The sequence below is a fragment of the Etheostoma cragini genome, chromosome 6, assembly GCF_013103735.1.
Source record: "Etheostoma cragini isolate CJK2018 chromosome 6, CSU_Ecrag_1.0, whole genome shotgun sequence".
NCBI lineage: Eukaryota > Metazoa > Chordata > Actinopteri > Perciformes > Percidae > Etheostoma > Etheostoma cragini.
The window spans coordinates 8970277-8985068 of record NC_048412.1 but is presented as its reverse complement, the minus strand read 5'-3'; the positions used below and the strand labels follow the sequence as shown (position 1 = coordinate 8985068).

Here is a 14792-nt window from a genome sequence, read left to right as displayed (position 1 = left end):
CTCAGGGGCGCATGCGCACACGCACACACACACACACACACACACACACACCATTCCAGCCTTTCTGAGGAACTCTCTGACCAGGTCTTTCATGCTGGCTGCACTGTTGTCAGACTGAAAATAAACCTCAACATCTGGCCTATCCAGGGCAGGGTCAGTCTGCTTTACATCTGGAAGGGACAAAACCATAATCAGAGATGGCAGAAAATGAGAATGGTTACTGATTTAACAGTACATTGGGCTGTTACACTAAGTCTCTGCAGGATTTTACATATCAATAGTTAAAACACCATGAATAATACTACTAGTAGCAGAGTAATAGTTTTTTGGGGAAATGACTTGCTTCCATAAAGGTTTTCTGCTCCTGTAATACCTTTTTGGCTGCTCAGGTCCAAACTTGCCAAAATGGGATTGCTGTCTGTGGACACTGCAGTACATTGTGTGACAGACTGGGATCCAGTAGACAAACTGTCAAACTCTGTGTCACTTTCATCAGATGCACCAGGATCAGCTGTGTAATGCAAGAGGCAATGAAAAAGTAATGCAACCGGCAATCTTTTTTATTTTTTAATCCAATGAATTAATCTGACGGTTATCTTATGTTTTCAAACACAACAAGCTGCAAAGAGTAGGACAAAATGTCAAAAGGATATATCACAATGTAAAAAACAAACACTAACAACCTGTTTTTCCATCCCTCCCATTTTCCAAGATGTAAAGCTTCTCCAGCTGGGACAGAAAGTCTACTTCTCCCTCTGTGTTCAACACCTCGTGGTATCCCTCTAAGCCGCGGCTGAGCAGGGAGTCCACCGCCAGCCGGGCGCTCTCGTTATGGCTCAGGTCCAACGCCGTTCTGCTGGCTATGAAGTCATAGCAAGAGGGGGAAGAAATGCGAAGGTCTTGAACCCGTCGCCTCACCTTCCCCAGGGGTTTTGTTCTCCAGTAACAAGGCGCTGACGCACTGCTGTCATCCATGGATGGTGGACTTAAATGCAAGTCTTTTGAGGTGGCGTTTTTATTTTTAACCAAGGTAGAATTATCTCATCTGAGAATCAGAAGAACCACAAACAGGTCAATGTTGCAGCTGTGCATGACTGTCAAAGAATGGATGAGAGTTTCCTGCACGTCTGACATTCGTGAATGAACTACTGGTTAAAGCACACTGAGAGGTAAATGGCAAATAGTAGAACCGCCCTTGCTTAGGGCAATGCTGTTTCACAATTATAAGTGATGACAGGTGACAGCTGACAACATAAGACATGCAATAGATAACAAAAGAATGTAAATGTGGGGGATGTTCCAGCTGATGAACTCATGCTTTGTAAGTTGAGAGAGTGTTACCTCAGGTCTCCTTCAGGTCAGTGTCCAACATGACAGTAGGTCCTAACCTGTCTCTGGCAGAGCGGTAGTTCAACTGCAGGACTCCATAGATGACGGGAGATGTAACAGCTGTATGATAAGACAGTACTGGCTCAAATGGTACAATCCCACCCTGGTCAGAAGAGAAAGTTCCCACATTACACATACTCCCATTTGTATGCACACACCAAGTATAGGCTCCACTACAGTATGGTCAAGCTGACATTGTTAAAGTAAGGATGTATGTTCACAGCCCCCCAATATCTTTGTTTACATTTATGGTTCAGCTAAACATAACATCCCCAGCTAGGTTTAAGTACACCTTCAGGAAGAGGTATTTCAGAGGTGTCATGGGAATACACAATAAACAAGTTCATTGATGCTACTGTGTAAGTCATGAATGTCTCCTGAACCGCAGCACAAAGCTTTAACAGGGTGATGATCTAAGTGGCTGAGTTTATACATATAGCTTAGTTTCCGACACAAGGTCTCAAATTACCACTACTGAAGTAGAATGTTAATGAGCAATGTGAAATGCAGAGACTTTTGATGCTACTGCAGGGTTTATTGCTGTGTACTGGATGTCTATGTGTTCAATGTTATAATGTGCATGCCTTAAATTGGTCAGACTAAAAACTGTATGAAAGTGTGGCAACGGCTTATCAGCGGAGTGATGAATGGGAGTGGGGATGTAATAAAATTTTAAAAAATGATTTAACTGATTGCTACACATTTCTCTTGTGTGTAATTCGCTGATATTGGAGGATGCTTTACAGGAAAAATCAGGTAGAACTGGAGCAGCAAGCGACTGCAAATAGGAAAAGAAAGGAAGGGCTAGACAGACAGAGGCTGAACAAGTTAGAAACTCAGCTGCTCCTGAGTTTTTACATAAAAGGAGGAAATATTTATTCATATATAAATTCATAGCATCATGTGTGACATGTGAAATTTTGCTTCAAGACATACTGTATGCACTATTTCCATGATGCACCGTGTGTGTTTTTCTGGTTGTTGATTCAGACTGAGAGAAAAGAAAATGATCTGATTTTACTGTATTCCTTCCAGAGCATGAGCGGGATTTAGAGCACGTCAGGATGGATAAACTTCGGATGGAAGGAAAGAAAAGAATGAGTGACAGGAATGGGGATGGCTGTCATTTCAACTCATGTCAAACAACACCTGGATGACTATAGGACCAAAAGACAGAAATTCACAGGCACACCCAGCGAAGAGCAGAGTCCAACCTGATCTGGTTTATGAAAAGAGACAAGTTGCTTGTTGTATTGACATTAGCAGACATACCATGTACACTCTTAAACAATCTCTCTGATATATCTAATCAAAACATACCTCTAATCCAAATCATAGTCATATCTAAATGATAAAGCCTGTAGTGAAAGTCCTGAGGAACTCGATGTGCATATTGCATGTTGTCTGTTTGTAATACACTACCAATGGATCTTTTCTTTCTTAAAAGGCAAAATGAAACAAAATTTGAATCAACATTTAAAAAAAAGATTTTTATCCAAACCAGGTTTTAAATAAGACAAGTCACATCACAATTGTAGGGAAATAAAAAAAAATCTAAATGGAGCACTAGTGCAAACATATAAAAAAATGACTATAAAGTGTACAACTGAACATGAAATGGAATGTGATATGATAACAAATTCAGGAGGTATAATAGTGTGTATAATTAGATGTTCAACTGTAAACACTATAGAACTAACAGATGTTTCACACACAGTTAGCCTAGTTAGACATGGTACCAACAGTATTGTACGCTGCATCAGTTTGTAACTGTGGTCACTATCACCAGTTATACAGGACTCTGCCTATCTTCAGTGACTGAAGACAGACTTGAGTTAAAATTAATTGCTGGAACTGCCGTTGCTTGCAAGAATATTATCAGAGAACCCGGCCATGAATGAGGCAACATCAGAGCATCCCTTTCTGTCCTCACAGGGAACCAGAGGACTGGTATGTTAACAATAAGACGTGGCTGTTCATGAGATAGTGGTTGATGATGTGCAGTTAACATGTTTGACCCATTTGCATTAATAATGTGTAGTTTAAAGGATGGTTTAGAAGCACTTGGAAAATCGTAAACAGAGTCTGAGTCATTGTGTCTGTTGCTCGCTTGAGGCAAGAATATGTTTTTGTGACGCTATGAAGACAAGAGAGCAGTTTGTGGTCACGGCGAGACAGAGGAGAGTGTGAGGACAGACTGTGAGGAGGCAGAGCTGCCCTCTCTGGCTCTGGCCGCCAGTTTCTGTCTCAGTTCTCTGACTTCCTTCAGCAGTTGTCTCTCGCTGCTGTCCAGCTGGGCCCGGCCTCGGTCCAAGGAAACTGACAAAAAAGTAAGAAATAAGCACAAACAGGAACATTATTGGCACCGATACTCAAGGTAATGGTGGTCACATTATGTAGAGCTACAACAATTAGTGGATTAATTTATTGACAAAACTCATCAGCTAACCCCCCCCCCCCAATATACTGTATGTGGTCAAATTTGACTGGACAGTTTTATCTGCTCTTATTTTAACAAATACCAATACTGTAACTCATAATACCAATAACCCAATGTGTATAAGTGGGTGTACGTGTGTGTATGTGTACGTGTGTTTATGCATGCATGTTTGTGCAAACATTGGTGGTTCACATATTCACGTGGCAGCATAACATGAACTGACAACATAAACTCTGTGTGTGTGTACACATCTGTGTATATGTGTGTATTTCTGTGTATATGTGCATGCATGTGTGTGCAAACATTGGTGGTTCACAAGCACAAGTGTGAACAAGAACTGACAATATGAACTGTTTGTGTGTTTGTGTGTGTGTGTGTGTGTGTGTGCATGCATGTGGGAACACTATTAAGTTTGGAGATGGCTTTCATCTCCTGGATAAAAATAAAACTCTTTCCCGTTCATTTCCTATGGCGGCCATTTTTTACCGTTAACATTCAAAGTGTGACCAAGTTGAATAAATCACTTAAAATAAAAAAGTAAAAAGTAGTCACAATGAATTTTATGTGTTTAAATGTCATAAGACCTTGAGGCAATCTGATGAACAATGCACATATTTATGGTACAGGGAAATTGTAAATTGGTAATTTTTGACCAGAACAGTGTTAGACGGTTCAAGAAAATTTTCAAGCAAAAATGGCAAAAATGTAACAATTCCATGAGATTTGATGTGTTTCCCAGTCTTAAATTATAGCAGTAAACTGAATATCTATGGATATAGTCTAGGTCTATTATAATCCTAAATACAGTGGTGCTCAATAGTTTATGAACCCATGCTAAAGTTGACTAAAAAGAGGAATACAAAGAAATCATCTTTTAGAAATTGATCTTAATCAACTAAAAGATTAGGAAAAGTCCAGCCTTTGTGGACAGTCATTTTCTTTGTGAATTAATAAATACAGGGGCATAAATATACACCTATGTTAAATTCCCTCGGAGGCAGGCATATTTTTATTTTTAAAAGCAAGGTATTTCATGCATCCAGGAAACTACACACACACACACACACACACACACACACCCACACCACCTTCACCATACCTAGTTATAGTAGTTATAGCCTTATCTACTCAATGAATGAATGACTTACAGTTGGTGGCTGTGCTCTCTGAAGGTGAGCTGCTGTTCAGACACACCATGTTGGTTCCCGCCTGCTTTGGGCTGATGGCAGAGGTGTGTCTGACTGCTGGACCTGCAGCGCTGCTTCCAACAGTAACAGCAGTGGTGCCACTGGCTCTACGAGGTCCTCTGGTTGAACACAGGGATTTTACCCCTGTCTGTTTGTGGCCATCTGCCACAAAGCAAACACATATTACAACACCAATATGCAACACCTGGCTTCTTGGATATAATTTAACCCACTGTGCATTATTCACTATTTGTGCAATAGGCCTGTAAATGTAGAGATTTGGTATTGCTTCTTATATTTTGTTCTATATTTACTGGTTTTCTTTTACTCATTTGTTATGCACTTATTTTATTATATTCCCCTTATATATATACTACTTACTTTTTTTATTTTTTTTAAAATGGAAGCTCCCAGCTGACCCTTTCATACATTTGTGCTTGGATAACAGGTATGACAAACATTTGTAGAATCTTGAATATTAGATCCACGTCTGGATAATGAACAGGTCAGCTCAAAGGCCACAAACACAACAGGTGTATATGTGGAGTAATACCTTTGTCTGCTGTAGACCGGGACAGCTGCTGTTCCTGTAAATGGGCTCTGGAAGTCAGCACTTCATCCCACTGCAAATGAACAAAAACGTATTGTCTAACTGAACGATAAGCAAACCGCTTAATTTTCCAAATCCTACCATTTGTCTTCCTTTAGGTTAGTATAATAACAATAACAATAATAAAATTAATAATAATAATAACAATAACAATAATAATAATAATAATAATTAGTATTTGAGACATTGGTCAGATATGAAGTTTCTCAGCAAGGAGCACGAACCTCAAAACTATTTTTGCAATACTGGTTTTATAAAACAGAATAAGACAAAAGCCCATGAATAAAGTCACAATAAATTGTACATAGTCAAGCCAATGCATTATGTAAATTGTTGTTCAGTCACCTTCCTTCCTGCCACATCTCTCACAGTGTCAGCCAGCCTCTCCTCCTCTGCCAGGGTTTGCCTGTGAAGCTCTGCCAGTCTCTCCCTCTTCCTCTCCTGCTCGGCATCAACTTGCTGCAGGCGCTCCGCCACCTCTCTCTGCCAGTCAGAGTCCAAGCCCAGCTGGCACGCCTCAGCCAGGGACTCCTGCAGGACCTGCGTGTGTGTGTGTGTGTTTCACAGAAAGTTAACGGACAGAGGAAGAGATGAAGATCACCGGTATCTACGACAAAAATCAGAGTTTGCATGCCTTCCACAAGTCAAACCAATTTTCGATTGCATTAAGATGGTGTGCTTTTGTTGAGATTATTACACTGGCTCCATATTGGAATGTGTCACCAACCTGCATGTTTGTCTCTGTGCAGTGTAGCAGCTCTGTGTATCTATCATCCTCTTGTTCTGCCCTCCTCATCCTCACCTCGGTCTCCTCCTCGACCTCCCGTCCCATTCGCTCCTGCTCCTTAAACAGGTGCTGAGAGAAATAGTCATGGAAAAAACAAACTTTTGGCTCAAAATTATTCCAACAACCAACAAGGAGAACATGATGTTATTAGATGCGTTTGTGACTATTACATCATCTAACGTAATTCAACTGCAGAATGCATTCAAGGTGATAACTCCACTAAGTCATCACTGGGGAATAAATGGTCATAGAGAGAGAGGAAGGGGGGGAGAAATTAATCAAAAGAAGCAGGCTGGGAGAGAGGAAGTTGCAAGCATGCCAGTGTTTCGACAGATCAGAAAGTAATTATGCAATCATTTGCATAAAGCTTAGTGGTTGTGTCAGCAAGGTAGATAAAAATAAATAGAATTGTTTAGCCAAATAATCACAAATTCAATTTCTGGCTTGCCCAGGGCCAGGCCAGCTCTCTCCTACCGTTAGCGGCCCCCAGCCCCCAGCCCCCTGTCCCTTCTCCCCTTTCTACATGCCTGCCTACGCACACGGGGAGGAAAGGGGCTGCTCCTCACAAAACAGATTCAGAGGTAGGTGACGGTTTTGTCCGCCACAGGAGAAATACCTTGCGGGCTTGCTGGACAAAAATGGTGACTTCTTTACAGACAGTCACTGTCTTTTCTACAGAAAGGTGCCAGATTTATTGCTAGTCACTTTTGTGAAAGAAAAACAGTCGCTAACAGGGTCTGAAAAGTCGCTAAATCTAGCGACCAACTTTCTATGTTGGCAACACTGTTTTCATTCAAGGAGGAGAGGAGCTGTGTGTGTGTGTGAGTGTAGAGTGACAGAGAGACAGAGGAGAGCATGGAAAGGAAATGCAGCTGAAAAAGTTTGTGTTTTAAAAATTATTAATGAAACGCATGTATGGTGGCCGGTGTCGATTGTGTGGCGCAACGCCACAAATTACTCTATGTGTGGGAAACACTGCATGCAAGCTGTTTGTCACCTGCTCGAGTCGTCTCCTCTGAGCCTCCAGCTCCATCTGTCGGACTTCTAGATCTTGGACTGCGGCAGCTGTCTCTCGCTCCCGGAGAGCCATCTGTAGCACAACATAAGGGTTATTGGTTGGTTAGGGCTCAAAAGAGAGGGCAATTAAATCCATGATGAAGATTATTTTGTAAAAAATAATGCTAATAATGAAAAGCACACAACCCATTAGGCCTGTACGATTATTAGTTAGAAAATCGTGATCTCGAGTCACCCTGTTCACAATTTAACTTTTAAATGACTTTGGTTTAAATGACTGAGTCTCATTTAATTTTACGAGCCAACTGCCTTACAAACAGTACTACTTTATTCTGGGAGTTTTAAACATACACTATATAAAATAGGTTTAAAAGGGCTCCGAAACAGTGCAATCCCTTCTCTTCATTAAAGCCTCGGTTTACATGCTTGTGCAATAGGTTCCCAAAAAAATCTATGTTTGGTACTGCCAATATGTTTTGAGTAGGGTGTGTGTGTACTGTATGTTACATGTTTTGGTAGAGAATCGTGATATCAATTCTAAGCAGAACAATCGTGATTCATATTTTTCCCCCGAATCGTGCACGCCTAGTTCCCATGATAAAGTAAGCAGCAGAGTTTGGTATCTGTGGTATGGCTAAAGCGGGCTCCTTCATACAAGACAACTTTACATTTTAATCACCAGGTTACCTTTCTACTGATCTCCAGGTCTAGTCTTTGGACCTGTGAGGCTCTCAGGTCCTGCTGATGTTTGAGGAAACGTCTTTTAGTTTCATCCAGCAGCTGTAACTCCTTCACCTTCAGCTCTCTCTTCATGGCTGCCAACCTGCAGAGGAAGGAGCAGTGTCAGCAACCAATTCGGCTAAATCACATGGTTCTTTTGTCCTTATGACTCAACTATGGAGGTGTGAGCATCTGGTGCTTTTTACTTTGCCCTCTGCTGTGTTAGTTTTTCCTCTTCTTGTGCCAGGATGTTTCTGCGCTGTTCTTCAGCCTTCTGCAGCAGCTCCTGTGTTCAAATCAGTCAAAATATTCAGTTCACTTAACTTCCATTTCAGGCTTGTGTTTCGATACAGGTTAACTTTACGAGCAGGCAAAACAAAACCAATTCCAACCAAATCTATGATTAAATTCATTTCGACAAAGAATATCTACCTCTTGTGCGTAATAGGTCTCCTCTTTAGCTTGGCGACGCACAAAATCTGCGTGCATGGCTGACACCTCCTGCCTGATGAGACAAACAAACACTTTTCATGTGTTGGATATTTTCTCACTAATGGCTTTGAAATTACCATTCAGCATTTCTTATCTTATTAACACTGTGGATCCACTATGTGTAACTTCACCTCTCGCGGCGATACTCCATCTCCTGCAGTCGTATCTTCTCCCTCTCCCGGCTCTGGTAATCCACTATGAATTGGGGGTAGTGGTTGAACACGGGGTACTGGCCTTTGGTCAGTGGTGTGAAGTCAGACAGCATAGTCCTGGGATGAATGTCAGCTGGTGTGCTGCCCATGAGCCGGTACGCTTCCTTTATCATGGCTCCCAAATCCAGGTTGTTACGGTGGTGGAAAAAATACTGGAAGCAAAGAAACAGGAAAAAACATTTGATGGAGGAGGAGAGACGGAAACATTTCCTGACTGGCTATGGGCCAAACGGAGTTACCTCAAAGTCCTGTTTCTGGGAGCAGAGCAGCAGAGGCTCACGGCAGCAGGTGATGTAGGCCACACAGGTGACAAGCAGGAATGATGGATGGTTGGAGAAGATATTATCAAAGAGTCGGAGCCACTCATCGCGAGTCAAAACCTCTGAGAACAAAGTCTCCAGCAGGGGCCACACGTAGAGCTAAATGATATAGAGATGCACATCACATGGAGTTCCAGGACAAGCCTGTCTCTGACCACATGTCTTCTTCAGTTGTGTGTAACTTCATACAGCTGTTACCTGTGAGGTGATGCCACAGTCTACCAGATGCTGCAGCAGTTCCTTGTCATGATGAGCCAGAACGTTCTCCACCATGCTCAGGATGTTCAGAGGAGGGTTGGGGAAGTACTCGAACCAATGCTGACCCCAATTCACTGTACATCCAAACATCGGAGTATTCAACAGAATGATAACACAAGACTTGGACTCTAGACATCCAAGGGTCTGATAAATAGAGCCAGAGTTGCAAAATGTAAATCTCTCAGTGCCATTCTCTACACATAAAAATTTGTAGTAAGGAAAAGTTCCTGGACATAAAGCAGCAGCCCAAAACACCGGGAAGCTTTCAAATGTGTGTAGTTGAAATTTCATACATGTTCATAATGTTGTGTGGACTGGGCAGATGACATTTAGTAATTACAACCATTATGTACCTATGAAAGTGGCCACCACCTCAAAGCAGAGCATTGGGTTGTTCTGGAAGAGCTTGACGAAAGGGAAGGCTACCAGGGGAAGGTACTCCACCTCTCCAAAGATGGCTGCCCAGTGAGCAAAGGCAGACAAAACCCTGTGGAGCCCCGGAAAGGACTTAGTAATTAATTTGTTAAAAATCTTTTCAGTTCTGCAGAAAGAAGAAAATACCTATGAGTTGCAATTATGTGTGTGTGTGTGTGTGTATACCTCTGCAGTCCCCTCTGTAGCTTGTGACTTTTAATGGGGTATTTATCATTCAGAGTGAGGTAGGCTGAATGCAGACCTTTATCAGTCAGACTGCTGTACGCCGCATGGTTCTCTGGGAGACACAACAAAGACCGCCATACAAACATCCTGCAAAAAAGATACACAAATGAGTCATGGAAATGTTCCATTATGTTACATAAGTTGGCATGATGCAGTTTTTCGTCATCAGATGCATAAATAAATCCTGCATGAATGTAATCTTTACCTGTATTTAGCAGGATACTCTCCAAAAGCCTTGAGCAGAGCCACCAGTCTCTTCTTATTCAGACCAGCAGGTAGTTCATTCTATTGAAAGACACAAAACCGTAACAGAGTATTAAAGACGCACTCATGCATCTGGTTAGAGTGACGGAAAGGCTTTGTGTTTATTTGTGGTAGGTAAATAAACCTCTACATCACACTGCAAAAAGAAAAACATTTGTGTGTATTGTTCCCACCTCTTTATCCTCAGCTGTAGACCCAGAGGGGGGTCTAAGTACTTTCCCCTGTGTTCGCCTACCCAAGCTCTTGACTGGTCTCCGAACCACCTCGGACCTGACCCTGACCTTTACGTTAGACCAGTCCCGATCATCAGCTCCCCCGCCGGAGACCACCGCCACCTGGGAGGGAGGAGGCTGAGGCAAGGGCACACAAACACATGCATTATATGAATACAGATCAATATCTTATTATCAACAATTGAGAAAACCCCTCCCACTCTGTCCCTCTTTGTACAATTATCACATCTGACTGTTACCTTGTTGACTTCCTGTGTGAGACTCTGAACACTGTAGACATTGATGCTGCCATTATCCATGATGGCCACAACATGTCGGCCGTTTGGGCTGACCGCCGCTGAGGTGATGGCGTCATCATGCGAACCCATATGGAAAAGCAGCTTGCAGGTGTGAATGTTAATGAAACGCATCAAGCCGTCCTGGCTCAGTACACCTAGTGTCTACATAGGCAAAAAAGAAAAGTCTTAATTACAAAGGGCGCAGGTGCAGAAAAGTGCAAACATGTGCATACAGAGATACAGAAACAGACGATGGGTTCATTAGTATTTACAGATACACAGACAGGTCCTCTCACAAACAAGTGAGGTCAAAGATGTGTAAAAGCAGGTAAATGAAAATTCCCGAGTTGTCTGTGTACCTTGCTGGCTCCTCCGTCAAAGCTGTCGGGCAGGAATTCCAGCTGTCGGACGGTTCGGACCTGTGTGGGCATCTGAATCACCCTGATCAGCTGTTTGCTGTCCAGACACCACAGGTGCAGCAGGTTGGAGCGCCCACCAGCAGCAAGGCTCTTACCATCACTGCCAAGACAAGTCAGGTATATCAGTGTTTGATAAAGCCTTCTGATCCCTATTTACTTTTTATTGTGCTTATGAAGTATTTAGAGCCAGGCAGGGTGGGACATATAGTGATAAGGAACTACACTGGAAAGCAATATAATCAATGTGCTAATTAGTTGTGATGTTAAAGACCGTGTGACAGCGAAGGCCTTGTAGGAGATTTGGGGTCCACAGTCGAGGACAGGAAGCTGGTATTTGCAGATAAGCGTGTCGCTCTCCCAGGCAAAGATGGAGTCATCACTGAAACAGCTGAGGATGGTGTTACTGAGAGGCAGGAAAAACACCTACAACACAAACAACAGTGGGCCATGACAACAAAAAAAGACACATTTAGTACCATAATGGTATACCATAAATGCACAAGACATATAACATATCAACAGCTTCAAATTAACCAAAAACTCTATTTGAAATGGAGGAAAACACCCTCATATTTTTGTCATTAAACTTCTATTTGTAAATGTTGCTTTCGTTTTGCATACTTACCTGCTGAATGCCAACAGACTGTCGGATGTTGAGCTTCCTCTTTCTTTGGAACGTGTCCAGATCCCAGAGCTGAGCCGTGTCTGAGGACGTGCTGATGGCGTAGCGGCCTGAGCTGTGGACAGAGATGGACGAAATTGACCCCTCGTGACCCCGCATCCAACTGACCAGCTGCTTTGTGTCTGAAAGAAAAGACAATGAAACAGCAGCAGCAAGTGTCATTGAAAATAAACTTGTGTGAAAACAGTCCTGAGAACCCTAAAAGAGCGTACACCTCTGAAAGTTACTATGAAAAGAACGAAGCAATGTGTGTGGATGTGATTATCCTACCTTTGTCGAAGCACTTGATGGTGTAGTCGGCCAGAGCCACAAGGAACTCTGTGGTCCTGCGCAGGCTGAATGCCAGAGCAGTGCATGCCTGTCCTGTCTTCTGCACCAGACGAAATCTGAAAGAAGCAACACAAGATCTATACATGCTCACGTTGACGCCACTTTGTTCTGCTCTCAACAGAAGGAAGATACATTTATATTTTTGAAACACGACCATTGGACAATGTCTTTGTACGTGTGAAGATCAATTGGGAAGAAGATAAAAGTATTTTTACCATATGTGTTGCTTTATATAGAACACGTTCAGTTGAGAGAAGAGACATGTCAAAATAAAATGGCTCTTACATATATAGGAAATATGAGCTTATGACCATAATATTTGTAAACATGTCATGAGGTAAATCGTGTCAATGAAATAGAATAGTGATGAACAAATACTTAAGACCCTCTATTTTGGGGTATTTGAGCAGTCAGCTACCTGTTCCTACTGATGTCAAAGACGTAAATGTTGCCATGGTGATCTCCAGCCAGGAAGGAGTCTCCTGTGGTGTCAAAGGCCACATGGAGGAAACGCACCGTCTTGGCCTGCTGAGCAGTGCGGACCACCGTCACTAACACACTAAGGAAGACAAACAACACCCAGATAGTACTCAAATGAAAAGCAACACACTTTAATCATGGCTGCTCTCTAGTGGTTACAATTATACCGTGACAAAAAGGGCTGAACATGAACAAAAATAAAAAAAGAGTCTATCGTATTATGAATGTACGAGGAATGCAACATGTGTGAGTGGTACTGAACATAACTGCATTGCAAGCAGTTAGCTAACCTTCCTATGTGAACGTTAGTTTAGACTCAGAGGTATGCGTTACAGAGACATTTTACAGCATAAATCAGTTAAATGTGTCCCTCCCGCAGCATCAGGTGCACATGACAACGAACATTACGGTTAATCAAGCATCGTTTAGCTGTTTCCTACCTTTTGCCTGGTGTTGGTTTTCGATGCCAGACTTTCCCCTCTTCTTTGTTTCCGATGTCCGTCACTTCCATTTAATTAAAGTCTGAAGAAACTCGGAGCATACATTTACAATACAAAATAATATCCTCCTTACTTGGCTTGCCCCAGTCTACAAGACTAGCTAACGGGCTATATGGCCAAGTTAACCTTTTTAAAGGCGGAACAAACAGCGCGAAATTTGAAAGCTCCTGCAGTAACGTTAAAGTTATATTTTGTGTTAAGTTACGGCCAGAGAAGCCGTTAAGGTCAGTACCATTTAGAAAAATTGGAGCTCAACAGTCCCTTAAATGCTGCTCAAACGCTACGCTAACAGTTTATTTAACTAGCTAGTTTCAGGAGATTTTGGTTTTTGAGGATTATTTTGTCGCCCAAAATTGACGTCAAAGGCAGCGGCGTGCAGTATAGGAGTTGTAGTTCAAAAATGTTTTGAATTTACTAACTTCTATGCTGATTTTGACACAAGGCGTATATCATGTTTTAAACTGAGAGTGACACTCAATGAAATATGGTATATATCTGTTCCTGTACATAATTCAATTAGAGGAGGCCATCAACCCTCCACTGACCTGGGACAAAACCTGTCCACCACTAGGTGGCGCTAGCAGAGATACGCTTTTGGCCCTGTTACTCTCAAACCTTACATCGAAAATACAGTCTACTCTACAGTCTACATACATACAGTCTATATATATATAGACTGTATGTATATAGACTGTAGACTGTATATATATATAACAACTCCTTTATGCTGACGGGCAGTTACTAAAGATTAATGTGTGCTGCAACTTCTTCTCAATCCACTCAGTAGTGGTATATTCCTTTGAGGAGTTGACATTACCAAGAATAAATGTTCAAATAAACACATCAGGAACTGTATAGTAGAGGTAACTCTGCCCTCGGAAGATTCTTTTGAGTAAGAATTAAACTGGCAAAAAAATCAGGTTATTGGAGACAAATTTGGTCTTAATAACAAAATGAAAGAGGTTTATTTAAAAAATCTTGCATGAAATACATGCAGCAAAATGGACATTAAAGAGATTAAAACTTGATATTAAATATTCTTGTGCTGACTCCCAACCATGCTTTGAACATTTTTTTTCAAGAGATGCAACAATACAGCAACACTATAAGATAAATTAAGAATAAGAAGGCAATTAAGACTGGAACTATTTTTGATACATTTCTCATTATACTACACTTTTCTGTTTTACTTTATTTATTTTCTACATATATATTTTTTCTTCTGTATATGCACCTCTGGTATTTACTTTTTGTATATTTACATGCGGGCAATGTAACTGTTCTTTATTAATAAAAAAAAATAAAATAAAACTCCACTGTACAGGAAAAATATCGCGTCTGGCACTCCTCTTTCTGGCTGGCTGCCTCTGGATTGGTCAAGTGGGAGCTTTTGCAAATTTGACAGGAAGTGCTCAAATGCAAAGCAAAGAAAGAAATTCAAATTTGTGAGATAATAATGCATCCGGTTCTAACATGTTTTTTTCAAACTAAGAGCATCATGTAACCATGTCTTT

General features: G+C 41.6%; 2 protein-coding genes across 3 annotated transcripts in view; both read right to left on the bottom strand.

Annotated features, from left to right (window-relative positions):
* The window catches only part of LOC117946800, a 5083-nt gene extending 3962 nt beyond the window's left edge, over positions 1-1121 (bottom strand). The window contains exons 1-3 of one of the 2 annotated variants that reach the window (XM_034875178.1): positions 681-1121; positions 374-511; positions 52-170 (exon numbers count right to left, since the gene is read on the bottom strand). In XM_034875178.1, the coding sequence (XP_034731069.1) occupies positions 52-170; positions 374-511; positions 681-975 (552 nt within the window). In that variant the 5' untranslated portion in view covers positions 976-1121. The remainder of the gene's footprint in view (positions 1-51; positions 171-373; positions 512-680) is intronic. The other variant, XM_034875179.1, reaches the window with a different exon arrangement.
* Positions 1122-2586: 1465 nt separating this feature from the next.
* On the bottom strand, positions 2587-13636 carry tbc1d31 (TBC1 domain family, member 31). The gene is made up of 23 exons (XM_034874824.1): positions 13219-13636; positions 12717-12857; positions 12239-12354; positions 11912-12090; positions 11558-11709; positions 11227-11386; positions 10829-11029; positions 10530-10706; positions 10298-10377; positions 10033-10179; positions 9786-9919; positions 9373-9506; positions 9094-9273; positions 8774-9006; positions 8583-8655; positions 8357-8436; positions 8118-8253; positions 7411-7503; positions 6354-6482; positions 5972-6166; positions 5570-5639; positions 4978-5178; positions 2587-3708 (listed from the first exon to the last, which is right to left on the bottom strand). The coding sequence occupies exons 1-23, from the start codon at positions 13287-13289 to the stop codon at positions 3554-3556; spliced, it is 3237 nt and encodes a 1078-aa protein (XP_034730715.1). The 5' UTR covers positions 13290-13636; the 3' UTR covers positions 2587-3553.
* Between the last annotated feature and the right edge of the window lie 1156 nt (positions 13637-14792).

What these genes read in the sequence shown, in the direction of transcription:
- tbc1d31 (XM_034874824.1), bottom strand. Translation starts at nt 13,289, where the DNA reads ATGGAAGTGACGGACATCGGAAACAAAGAAGAGGGGAAAGTCTGGCAT. An exon ending in AGTCTGTTGGCATTCAGCAG is followed by an intron (nt 11,710 to 11,911) that starts GTAAGTATGCAA and finishes TTTGTGTTGTAG; the next exon opens with GTGTTTTTCCTGCCTCTCAG. An exon ending in TCACACAGGAAGTCAACAAG is followed by an intron (nt 10,707 to 10,828) that starts GTAACAGTCAGA and finishes CCCTTGCCTCAG; the next exon opens with CCTCCTCCCTCCCAGGTGGC.